This window comes from Chlorocebus sabaeus, chromosome 2 (assembly GCF_047675955.1).
Source record: "Chlorocebus sabaeus isolate Y175 chromosome 2, mChlSab1.0.hap1, whole genome shotgun sequence".
Classification (NCBI taxonomy): domain Eukaryota; kingdom Metazoa; phylum Chordata; class Mammalia; order Primates; family Cercopithecidae; genus Chlorocebus; species Chlorocebus sabaeus.
In genome coordinates, this window is record NC_132905.1 from 88,764,475 (window position 1) to 88,777,810 (window position 13,336).

The window sequence follows — 13,336 nt, forward strand, 5'->3', positions numbered from 1 at the left end:
ACCTCAGCGGCCCGTGGGCGAGATCGGGGTCCGGGTGGGAAGCAGACGCGCAATCGGGGAGAAGCTCCCGCAGTGGAGGAAGAGTGCAGAGAGCTTCAGCCGGGCAGAAGGGGCGCAGAGGCTTGGGGCCAAGCGGAGTTTTCCCTGAGGGTCCCGCGCAAGGCCCCAGCACCCCGGCTAAACCTTTACAGCGGGAGCCCTGAGCCCGCGTCCTTCAAGGGGCACAGAGGGCCCCGCGGCACGCCCCTTGCCCAGCGCCACCGACCCCTAAGCAGCATCAAGGAAGGAGTCCCGATCAAGGACAGGGATCTGGGGCCATGGCCGAGGCCACGGAGCCGGAGGGGGGTGCCCCAGGTCCCCAGGGGCCGCCGGAGGTCCCCGCGCCTCTGGCTGAGAGACCCAGAGAGCCGGGATCCGCGGGCGGGGAGGTAGAGGGGCCGCAGGGGAGCGAGGGCGCAGAGGAGGCACCAAGGGGCGCGGCCGCGGTGAAGGAGGCGGGAGGCTGGGGGCCGGACAGGGGCCCGGAGGCCGAGGCGCGGGGCACCAGGGGGGCGCACGGCGAGGCGGAGGCCGAGGAGGGAGCCCCGGAGGTTGCCCAGGTGCTCCAGGGAGGGGAGGAGACAAGCGGCGAGCAGCAGGTGGAGGGGGCGAGCCCGGGGCGCGGCGCGCAGGGCGAGCCCCGCAGGGAGGCTCAGAGGGAGCCGGAGGACTCTGCGGCCCCTGAGAGGCAGGAGGAGGCGGAGCAGAGACCTGAGGCCCCGGAAGGCAGCGCGCCCGGGGCGGCGGGGGACAGCGTAGACGCGGAGGGCCCGGCGGGGGACAATATAGAAGCCGAGGGCCGGGTGGGGGACAGTGTAGAAGCCGAGGGCCGGGTGGGGGACAGCGTAGAAGCGGAGGGCCCAGTGGGGGACAGTGTAGAAGCCGAGGGCCGGGTGGGGGACAGCGTAGAAGCGGAGGGCCGGGTGGGGGACAGCGTAGAAGCGGAGGGTCAGGCGGGGGACAGCGTAGACGCGGAGGGTCCGGTAGGGGACAGCGTAGAAGCGGGGGACCCTGTGGGGGACAGCGTAGAAGTGGGGGACCCTGTGGGGGACACGGTAGAAGCCGAGGGCCCGGCGGGCGGCAGCATGGACGCCGAGGGTCCGGCAGGAGGGACGCACCGGGTCTCGGGTGAGCCGCAGGAAGGAGGGGACCGCAGCCTCCCGCCCCAGGCGGAGGCAATTGAGGTCGCAGCCGGGGAGAGCGCGGGGCGCAGCCCTGGTGAGCTCGCCTGGGACGCAGCGGAGGAGACGGAGGTCCCGGGGGGAAAGGGGTCCGAGGAAGCGGCCCCCGGGGACTCGAGGGCAGACGCTGTCGCGGACGGGGTAGGGGATGGGCCCCAGCAGGAGTCAGCGGAGGAAGAGGAGAGGCGAGAGCAGAGCCCGGAGGGGCCAAGTGAGGAGGCCGCAGCTGGGGGCAAGGAGGAATTCCCCGACAGCAGCCCACATGGGGAGGCCTCCAGGTGCGCCGCGGAGCCTGAGGCCCAGCTCAGCAACCACCTGGCCGAGGAGGGCCCCGCCCAGGGTGGCGACGAGGCCACGCGCATGAACGGCCGCCGGGAGGACGGAGAGGCGTCCGAGGAGCGGGCCCTGGGGCAGGAGCACGACATTACCCTCTTCGTCAAGGTAAAACTCGCTTCCCTGAACTCTAAGGACGACCCCCTTGCATTCGAGGTCTTAGTCATCTCAGATCCCAGAGGGACGCGCGGGGAGGAGCCCTCGGTGGTGTCCTGATTGTCACCAGGCGCTTCCATGCGCAGGAGGGAGGCGGGACTGCGGGGATTTCCTAAAGAAGAGTTTTCAGAGCATTTGCGGGAGGACTCAATGGTTTGGAAGCAAAGACTTTGGGGGTGGGGGCAATGGAGAGTGCGACGGGGGGCGATGAGGGTGTGGGGTTGTGGGTTCAGCATCCCACTGTCCTTTGTCCTTAAAATCCTAACTGGCCCTGCTAGTCAGGAGGTTATTAACGAATTAACTAAAAAGTTAAAAAAACAAAAAAAACAACACATCCTATTGGTGTTCAAAGGGATTTCTGCCAAAGGAAGCTTTAATACTTGAAGGCAGGTTGAATGTGGGAGGTGCCTTCCAGACTCAATCTCAGAGACCCAAAGCTGGTCAAAGTTTTCCACTCCGAAAAGGTATTCCATTTTGGTAGAACCAACAATGCACGTTTAGGGGGGAAAGTGGAGCCTTATTGACATAGTGTTTATTGAACGTTTTAGCATTTAATTTGGAAGAATTCAAGATGCCGTTGGCTTGAACATCATCTGCTTGTATGTCATGTTTTTAACTTCAGTTCACATGGGAAGAGAGCAAGGATTCTGCAGGGGAATCTGTAGAGACACCACTGAGAAAGTTTTGATTTTAAGCAGGAATTATTTACAAGGCATGAAAAATAAAAGAACAAAGTCCAGCAGCAGTTCACACCAGGATCTTTGTTTAAAAAGCCTTTTCTGAGGACCTTTGGCCAGACCCAGGAAAGCTGGAGATAATAAGGTCAAGAATGTGCATTGCATGCTGAATCATAATCCTTCAGAAATACTTTCAAGCTTATAGAAACCAGTTACCGTCTAAACCTCTCTGGCTGAAACGCAAGCACATTTTAATAAATAAAAGGAAATGCTCTGAAAGTGATTAACATCAGAATTTTAAAAATGGTTTGGGTGGCAAGGGACTTGGGAAAGAAGGGGTGTGTGTTTCTTCCCTAGCGAGAAGGTGCTGTGTCTGGCCTTTTTCAAGACCCTGGGACATAACCTCAGGACATCAGCCCCTGGGAGACTGCTGGGAAGAGCTGGAGTGCAGTGCTGCTGTGTGGCCCCAAATCTGCTCCTCTCCATCACCTTGGATTAAGAAATTTCCCGTTGCTCTGGTTGTAGGGATACATGATTCCCGCACACAGCCTCTTAGCACAGTTTTGATGTACAGTAACAGCTTCTGATGAGTCTCCCTGTTTCAGTTCTCTCTGTCCTCTCCAATCCAGTCTCTTTATAATAGCCAGGGAGCTGTGGACCAGATCTGATCATTTTATTTCTTAGTGTTGAATTCTTTAGTTGTTTATTGCAGAATTTTAGGTAAATCCCCACTGCTTAGGCAGCCCACAGGCCCTTTGTGATGTTATTTCTACCTCCTTTCTCTGGCCTTGGCTTGGCGTTGCTGGGTGTCCCCACGCTTTGTTACCTGTGGTCTCGCTATGCCGGCTGGATTAAACTACTTACTGTTCCTTGAGGGAGCCACGTTCTTTCCTGCCTTGAAACTTTGTACATTATGTACCCTCTGCCTGAATGCAGTTTCTTCTCGTCATCCCTGTCTGCCCTCCTGCCTGGTTATCTGCCATAAGTCCAAGAGTTACCTCTTCCAGTCCCAGACAGATGTCCCCGTTAAGGCACTGCCCTCGGCCTGCTATGTCTCTTTCCTCAGCTGTGTGAAATTCATCGTTCTATCTCCAGCACAGAACACAGGTGTGGGATGTGGTGAAGGCTTGAATGGGTGTCTGGCTGCTGGCTAGTGTGGTGATCAAGAACGTGGACTTCAGAGCCAGTGGGTCTGGGGTCAAATCCTGGCTTTGCTAATTTCTTGCCGTGTGACTTTGGGCAAGTTACTTAACCGTTTGGTATCATTGTTGTCTCATTGATAAAATGGGGACAATAATAGTACCTAGCCCTTGAGGTTACCGTGAGGAATAGAGAATTAGATTACAGAAAGCACTTAGAAAAGTGCCTGGCTGGAAATAAGCATAGTACACATGTGAGTTCCTATTGTTACATCTGTGTTGCTCCCATACACTTGCTTTGATTTTGCACAGAAACAGTTATCCCTGCCATTATTTATTTTATTTATTTTTAGGGAAAATCCCTCTAGGTACCTAATTACCTCCAATCTCTAGGGATAAGAATGTTATGAAAAGTCGTTTTCATACAACTCGTTTTCTCAAATATTGCTTGGGAGGAGTTTGTGTAGGCAGAAGCACGTGGCCTAGCACCAGCAGCGGGATAGGATGGGCAGCTTATCCACAATGCTTGATTCTGATGATTGACTTGGTGTTCAGTTGTTAACTTCTTTTTTCTTAAGGAAACAAATAGATCTCCAAATGATGAAATTGGTTAACTTTTTTTTTCTTTTAATTCAGACAGGTTCTTGCTCTGTCACCCAGACAGGAGTGCAGAGTGGCGCTATCTCAGCTCCCTGCAACCTCCACAGACTGGGTTCAAGCGATTCTTGTGTCTCAGCCTCCTGAGTCGCTGGGACTACAGGCGTGCGCCACCACGCCTGGCTAATTTTTGTGTGTATGTTTTTGGTAGAGACGGGGTTTCGTCATGTTAGCTAGGCTGGTCTCAAACTCCTGACCTCAGGTGATCCACCCACCTTGGCCTCCCAAAGCGCTGGGATTACAGGCTTGAGCCACCCCGCCCGGCTGAGATTGGTTAACTTCTGAGGGGCCGCTTATCATGAGCCGCACAGTATTGATACTGTGTCTCGGTTTCTTCTTATCCTACCAATCATGCTCTTTGAAAACAAAATGAAACAAAACAAAAACGACAGACACCAAAGCAAAAAACAAGCAAAAAGCAAAACTAAACAAACACCCTTTAGACTCATATTTTCTGAGTTTGAAATACTTGATGTAAAATCTGTAAATTAGTTCAGAATAGGATTTCTTTGCCAGAATCAGCCTTTTCTAGGCTCCTTGTTTGAGCTCAGTTTTGTCTGGGTTCTAGTCTACAGTGGACACCTGACCTAGGTTTTGTGAACACACCTAGGTGCGTCCTCATGGTGGGTTTTTACGGCATAGCTGGAGTGTGGAATTCACAGCTGGGCTTAAAGGAAAATACTGCACTCTTCTTTCAAACATTCTCCTAGCCTTCATATGTGAACAAACACATTTTAAAATTCGCCCGTATTCTATTTGGGAACTCCTAACTTTCACATTTCTTCCAATTTTTTTTTTTTTTTTTTTGAGACAGGGTCTCACTATGTTGCCCAGGCTGGTCTCCACCTCCTGCGCTCAAGCAGTCCTCCTGTCTCAGCCTCCTGAGTAGCTGGGACCACAGGCACGCACCACTACACCCAGCTAGTTTTTAAAAAAAAAATTTTGTAGAGACGGGAGTCTCACTTTGTTGCTCTAGCGGGTCTTCAACTGCTGGGCTCAAGTGACCTTCCCACTTTGGCCTCCCAAAGTGCTAGGATTATAGGCACAAGCCACTATGCCTGGCCTCTCTTCTTATTTTGTTAAAAATAAATATATTGGTTACAAATATACCAAAAAGTAATGGCTAACTATGTAGTAACATGTAATAATAATTGCCCCACATCTATTTCTAATTAGCTATCTAATATATTCTCCATCTTGATAAGAGTTGTCATGTTATTAATTCGTCAGTTTGTTTTATTGTACAAGCAGGCAAGGATATATTCTTGTACAAAAGCCAGGAACATATAGCACCAGCCAAGAAAGGTCTTAAATTATTTTGTGGTCAATTAATTGCTGATTATGCTAACTTTTAGTTTTGTTTTCTCAAAGAAGCGTTAATTATTTGTCATCAAATTATAGGGTAACTGTGCAATATATTTAGTAAGAAAGGTTCTTTTTCTTTCCTCATAATGACAAAGGGTAACAACATAATAACATAATCACACAATAACATAATAACAACAGGCAAAACACTAGCAGCAAAGAGTTAAGTAAGAACTTCATTGAAGTAAGGAGTTCATGGGTAGTGGAGATTTAGTCACACCAGAAAAGTCTTGCTTACAGCTTTGGTTGCCCTAATCCGGCGTGTAAGCTTTGAGTCAGGGTCTTCGGGTGGGACAGTCTGAGCTACAGCTTTCCTGGCAGATTTGACATGACTTCAAAAAACTTCAGTGTTGACCAGTGATGAGTCCTGGCCCACCCAGGATTTGGGACACCACCTGTTTACCTGTAAACAGACAGTTATTGCTGAGCTAAAAAAGCTTGCCTTTGTGTTCACATGTGGGTTCTCCAAAGAGGTGAAACTGACCTGATGAAACACAGTAAAACTCAAGAAGGACATGGCCTTTGAATAAGCACTGTCGTCCAGAAATGAGCTCCCGCCCCTCCAAAGAAAAAAAAAAAAAAAGAGCCTTCCAAGCATTGTCACACCACACAGCTGGGCAAGAATGAGCCAGGACCAGCAGCTGACGGACTCCTGGTAGACCAGTAAGCTGTGGCTCTCTGTGGACATGTCACTGGGAGAGAGCATGTTGAGATTTGTTCTACGGGGCTTGATCTCCAGGGAGCTTGAAAGGGAGATGGTATTTTCACAACTATGTGTGTGCTTTGTGTTCTGAAGGAAAGTGAGCAAAGATGCACTTCTGAGACTTTAATTTTCCCCAAAAACAATTTTTTGTAATTTTTTAAATTGTCTTAGAAAACCTGCTTACAGATGACATATATGAAATCAGTACCGGGTTATTTGGGGTGGAAATAGGTGGAGAATGATGTTTTGTATAACCTCTTACATGCAGACAGGTGTGGGTGTGCCATGCACGCTGGGGGTGGGGATATCCCCGCCACACTCAGTGAAAGCCCTGTCATCATTGCCTCTCTGTTCTCACCACCTGCCACTGCAGTGGGCTCATGGCAGGCCCTCCACTGTGCTTTTTGGTGCAGATACATAGTGGGTTGGGTGGACGGCTGATTTGTAAGACACAAGACCAGTTCCCCACTGTCCCAGCCCAGTGTCCCTTGTGAAAGAAACAGAGCCACCTTTTTCCCTGGAGATATCTTGGCAGCAGGGTTACAGGATGCTGGTGGCTTTGGGAATTTGCAGCTCTTTCCTGCCACGTGCACACATCACAGCTCCCGTCTCTGTCTGGGCTGATGGGCCATGTGCTTCATGAAAACAACCGTGTCTCTTTACCTTCAGCACGGGTTCCTCCCCTCATATGGGGTTTCCTTTGTGTCCTTGGTTTCACACAGCCAGCCTTTGTCGGCTGACTCAGATATCCCATTTCCTTGAATATCTAAAGACCCACAGAAAACCTTCAGAAATACTACACTGGGTCTTTAGGCATGTAAATGTATTGTTCCTTTCAGATACCTAGATAAAACCTAGAAGTGGAAGGAGTATATAAAAGCCAACACTCCACTCCGTGCTTGAGGCTCAAGGGGATCCTCATGCTATGGGTCCATACGTTAACTCAGTACATGTGGATGTATTTCCTACTGTGTGTTGGACTCTGTGCTAGAGTCTGGGGACACATTGGTAAGCAGGACTGACGAGCTTCTTGTCCTCCCAGAGTTTACCATCTAGCACAGAAGACAGACACCGGGCAATGTAATACATTATGTCTATAGCATCTCCACTGGAAACCTGCACTGCAAAGACCATGTAGTTTTCCCCATCATTGTTCTTTCAGCCCTTTGCATGCTGTTTGACACATAACAGATAGCCAGTTAATGCTGGTAGGAAGGGAAGGGGAATGGAGGATGCTCAGCAGCCTATAGGAGCAAGCAGCAGGAGGACCTGCAGACACAGCGGTAGTCACTAAATCGTTGTTGATTTAATTTTATTTAGGGAGACAAAACCATTTTCCTTTCCAGTCCACAGAGTGCGGGATCCTCTGATAATGCCTGGTATAGATTCTTCAAGATTTTCTAAAACAGGTGGCCTTTGGTCTATCATTCTCTGAACTCCCGTCATATTCAGTAAAGAAAAAGTTTTTGTGAGAGTTATAAAGGCATTCAAATCTTCTAAAATTTTCCAGCATTAATTTTGTTTTTTTTCTGCCTGAGTGTTGATTTATAAACTGGGCCCTATACCTGGGCATAGTTGAGGGAGACATTTTCTTCACAACATAGACAGTTTCCAAAAAACCAGCCCCATGCTTTTTGTCAGCCCATTCTCCTCCCCACAGGGAGACAGTATCTAAGTCCATCTTCGGCTAAAATCCATGCTTGTATTGACAGGCCCACTTCCTCCTTCTGAAAGCAGCATTTTAATTTGGAGCTGTTGGTGCTTAGGTATAAAATCTATTTCATTTAATGCTGCTATGAAAATTTCCCAGTCTTGAATTTAAGAGAGTCTCTTATTGTTTTTTCCTCCTCTTGCATGGGGGACCATCTGCTCTGCCAAGCTTTCAGAACTTTACTCTCAAGTTAGGTGGCAAATGGGCTAACAATTTGGTATATGTTAAGAGTTTGTTATAAATGATACTTATGCCCCAGCTGATACTACAGTATAGTATTTAATGTTGAAGAGAACATCATTAAGAGTGTGGTCAGCTGCAATTAATAAACTATCCAGTAACAAGTGCCTTTAATCAGAAGTTTACTTTTCTCATACAACAAGAAATCTAGAGATAGGTGGATAAAGCATCTTACCCCTGTCATCAAAGGCACAGATTAGTTCATTGTGTTCTCTCTCCCTGTATCATCAAAAGATGGCTGCCTTAGCCTTAAGCACCAAATCCTGACCAGCAATATCTCAAGTAGGAAGCTAGAGGGAAAGGTCAGGAGTTTTCTTCTTATTCCCATTCCTCCTTCATTTGGGAGGAGAAATGCTCCTGATAACTCTTGCAGCAGACTTTTCCTGTGTCTAATGGCTGGAACTGGATTCTATGCCCCAACCCCCTCCAGGCCTTTTACAAGCACAAGGGTGTGAGATTGGCTTATATATACCGGGGGTTAGCAAACTGTAGCATGCAGGTCAGATCTAGCCTGCCACCTGTTTTTGTACACCTACAACCTAAGAATGACTTATGTTTTTAAATGGTTGGAAAACATTAAAAGAAGAATAATTCATGACTCATGACAAATATATGAAATTCAAATTTCAGGGCCCATAAACAAACTTTTTTTGGAACAAGCCATGCTTGTTCTTTGACGTATCCTGTATGACTCCTTTTACTCTCCAACAGCGGAGTTGAGTAGTTGCGACAGAGACTCTGTAGACCACAAAGCCCAAAATATTTATTACTGGGCCCTTTAAGAGAAAGTTTACTGACTCCTAGCTTATACCTACTTTTATTCATCATCTGGGGCTAGATACAATGCCATTCACGCAAAATTGGAGTTCAATTTAGAAGGAAAATGGAGAACGGTTGTAGACAAAAGAAACAGCAAGCTCTTTCACAGTGAGTAAGAAATATTTAAGACACTAAACATCTATATATTGTTAGAATTTTTTTGCCTACAAAAACCATAAAAATTTTGATTTATGTAAAGTCAAAATAAAATGTAGGTTAAATATATTTATACAAATTTTAGTATAACATGTTTATGTAGTCCATGAGATTATTTTGTAAAATCTACCTACCATTTTTTTTGGAAAAGATAATACATCGAAATAGTAAAATTTAGAAATATGAAAAGATATAATATAATGATAATTAAGTCTTCTTTCACCCATGAAGCCCAGCCTCCCAATTTTTCTCCCTAGAGATACCCACCAAATATTTTTCCAGAGATATTCTATGCAAATTCAAACTTATCCTCACTGTACTATCTATTGCTGTGTAACAAATTGTCCCAAGACCTAGAACCTTAAAGCAACAAACATTTATTATTCAGTTTTCTGGGTCAGGAATTTGTGAGTTGCTTAGATGGGATTTGTGAGTTGCTTAGTCAGTTCTCACGCTGTTATAAAGAACTGCCCAAAACTGGATTTATAAAGGAAAGAGGTTTAATCGACTCACAATTCTGCATGGCTTGGGAGACCTCAGGAAACTCACAATCATGGCAGAAAGGGAAGCAAACACATCCTTCTTCACATGGCTACAGGAAGGAAAAGTGCCAAGTGAAAGGGGAAGCTCCTTACAAACCATCAGATCTGGTGAGAATTCACTTGCTATCATGAGAACAGCATGGGGGAAGCTTCTCCCATGGTTCAATTATCTCTACCTGGTCTTGTGCTTGACACATGAGGATTATTACAATTTGGCCGGGCGCGGTGGCTCAAGCCTGTAATCCCAGCACTTTGGGAGGCCAAGACGGGTGGATCACGAGGTCAGGAGATCCAGACCATCTTGGCTAACATGGTGAAACCCCGTCTCTACTAAAAAATACAAAAATCTAGTGGGGCGAGGTGGCGGGCACCTGTAGTCCCAGCTACTCGGGAGGCTGAGGCAGGAGAATGGCAGGAACTGGGGAGGCGGAGCTTGCAGTGAGCTGAGATCTGGCCACTGCACTCCAGCCTGGGCAACAGAGCAAGACTCCATCTCAAAAAAAAACAAAACCAAAAAAACCAAAAAAACCCATCAGATCTCATAAGAACTCACTCACTATCACAAGAACAGCATGGGTGAAACTGCCTCCATGATTCAATTATCTCTATTTGGTCCTGCCCTTGACACACATGGTGATTATTATAATTCAAGGTGAGATTTAGGTGGGAACACAGAGCCAAATTCTTATCAGTTGGGTAGTTCTGGCTCGTGTGGTTGCAGTGAGGATGTCAGTTAGAGCTGTGATGTCATCTGAAGGATTAACTGGGGCTAGGGCTGTGGTTTCATTAGAAGGATTGATTGGGGCTAAGGCCATGGTCTCATCTGAAGTACTTATTAGGGCAGGATAATCCACTTCCAAGATGACTGACTCGCATGTCATTTGGCAGGAGGTACAGTTAGTTTTTTACCACTTGGGCCTCTTCATAGGCCTTCTTTAGTGTCCCCACAACATGACATCTGGCTTTTTCCGAGCAGGGATCTCAGAGAGACCAAGGAAGAAGCCGTAATGCCTCTTACGACTTTGTCTCAGAAGTCACGTGCTGTAACTTCTGCCTTATTTTATTCATTAGAAATATGATTACTAAGTCCAGTCCTCAAGGAAAGTGGAGTTAGACTCCACCACTTAAAAGAAAAGGCAAAGAATTTGTGGACAAATTTTTAAAACACCACATCTACCTTTTTTTTTTTTCACAAAAAATAGTACACTGGAAATACCTTGGTTTACATCTTGCTTTCTTGCCTTAACAATATGTCTTGGAAATTGCTCCTTATCAGTGCCTCTAGCTCTGTCACATTCCTGTGAAAAATATCATAGTATTCTGGTGATGCATATACCCTATAATCATTTCCCCATAGGTAGTTGTTTAGGTAGCTTCCTCTTTTTGATATGTTAAATAATGGTGTAGTGAATATCCCTCCACAGATGTATAATAATATATAAGAGCTAAATTCTTAGGAATGGCATTGCTAGGGGAAAGGATGTGCATATTTAAGATTTTGATAACCATTACCAAATTTCCTCTTCAAAAAGGTGCTACCATGTAATGCTCCTTTGACATTATATCAGTGCCATGCTTATTTCTCCAAACTTCTCTGCTGAGGTTTTATCAAATATTTTTTGTTTGTTTGTTTGTTGTTTTGTTTTGTTTTGTTTTGTTTTTGAGATGGAGTCTCACTCTGTCGCCCAGGCTGGAGTGCAGTGGCCGGATCTCAGCTCACTGCAAGCTCCACCTCCCAGGTTCACGCCATTCTCCTGCCTCAGCCTCCCGAGTAGCTGAGACTATAGGCGCCCACCACCTCGCCCAGCTAGTTTTTTGTATTTTTTAGTAGAGACGGAGTTTCACCGGGTTAGCCGGGATGGTCTCGATCTCCTGACCTCGTGATCCACCCGTCTCGGCCTCCCAAAGTGCTGGGATTACAGGCTTGAGCCACCGCGCCCGGCCTATCAAATATTTTGAATCTGAGAGGTGAAAATGATGTCTATTGTTATGTAATTTGTATTTATTTTATATGTGTGAGGTTGAGTATACTTTTATATATTTAAAAAGTAAATAAGTATACTTTTCTATATTGGTATTTGTTTTTCTGTGAGCTGGCTGCTTATGTTCTCCGCAATTTTCAAATGGGCTTTAGACCTATTCTTTCTGACTTTTATGTTAAAGAAGTTAGACTTTTGTCTGTCATATGTGTCCCATACATTTTTATAGGAATGCGCTGACTGTTTGCACTGGAAAATTTATCCTTTTAGTCTTAGTAATTTCTTGTAATTGATGCATGGGAAAGCAAAGTGTGAATGATGATGGCACTCTTAGAATCTCCAACTTCATTCATTGACATCTTTAAATGTTGCTTACTCTATAACTTCTTAAATACTGAAGAATCGGGTATTTCCAGTCCTACCCCTTTCCCTCTATTTTTAATTAACAGTTACATTTTATCAAGCATATGCCCTTTTAGAATGAAACCCCATGTGACGTGGTAAGAATCCCTTTTCAAAACAAAGTTTAAACTGTATAGATAGCAGGATCACTTCATGCCTACATCACCCCATCTTCAAATGTAAGATTATCACTTTGATCTTTGTATACTATTCACTGAAATCTATTTGATTCCCACAAATCAAAACCATTGTGAAAATATCACCTGTGATGCAGTGATATAAAAATATTATCTCTGAGGTTGTGTCTGTTTAGCCAGATGGTCTATTTGTGCTCCAGTCTGTGGAAAGAATTGACCAAAATTTATAGAGAATGAAGAGATCCAGAGAATTGTGGAGGACAATGAAGCCTACCTATAGCTTATGTTTAAGGAGTGGGAGGGTGATACGGTTTGGCTCTTTGTCCCCATCCAAATCTCATCTCAAATTGTAATCTGCACATGTTGAGGGAGGGATGTGGTGGGAAGTGATTGGATCATGGTAGCAGTTTCCTCCATGTTGTTCTCATGATAGTGAGTGAGTTCTTATGAATCTGATGGTTTAAAAGTGTGGCACTCCCCCTTATCCCCACCCTGCTGCCATGTAAGAAGTGCCTTGCTTCCTCTTCACCTTCCACCGTGATTGTAAGTTTCCTGAGGCCTCCTCAGCCATGCGGAACTGTGAGTCAATGAACCTTCTTTTCTTTATAAATTACCCAGTCTCTGGTAGTTTTTATAGCTGTGTGAAACTGGACTAATACAGAGGGAAAACTGAAATGCTCAAATATCAAAAGTTGTTTAAAAAATAATTTTGAAGCTTTTGTGGAAAACAGACTCTGTTGACATATTCCAGATTTTTACTACCTTTGTGGATTTTATCCTTCAACTCAGTGTTTCTCTTCTTTTAATAGTATATGGCTGTTCACATAAAAGTTGAGTCTATTGAAGTAGGGAGAAGTAAAAGCTGCTTTTTTTTTTTTCGTCCTTCACACTACCAAGTGCTGTTTTGCACCCAAATGTATATTTAAAACAAATATTTAGTGATTACCTGTCAAGTAGCAGACATTGTGCTTGGGGCTGGGGGTGTAACAGTGATTAGAACAAACACAGCCCCTGCTTTTCTGGAGAACTTCAACCTAGACAGTGATCCAGAAAAAAACAACTACCATGCAACATGAGGATGGAGACCTCAGGAGATTGCT

General features: G+C 45.9%; 1 protein-coding gene across 1 annotated transcript in view; it reads left to right on the plus strand.

Annotated features, from left to right (window-relative positions):
• Positions 1-201: 201 nt before the first annotated feature.
• CLIC6 (chloride intracellular channel 6) overlaps positions 202-13,336 on the plus strand; it is a 46,706-nt gene continuing 33,571 nt past the window's right edge. The window contains exon 1 of the mRNA XM_007967299.3: positions 202-1,661. Within this exon, the coding sequence (XP_007965490.3) occupies positions 318-1,661 (1,344 nt within the window). The 5' untranslated portion in view covers positions 202-317. The remainder of the gene's footprint in view (positions 1,662-13,336) is intronic.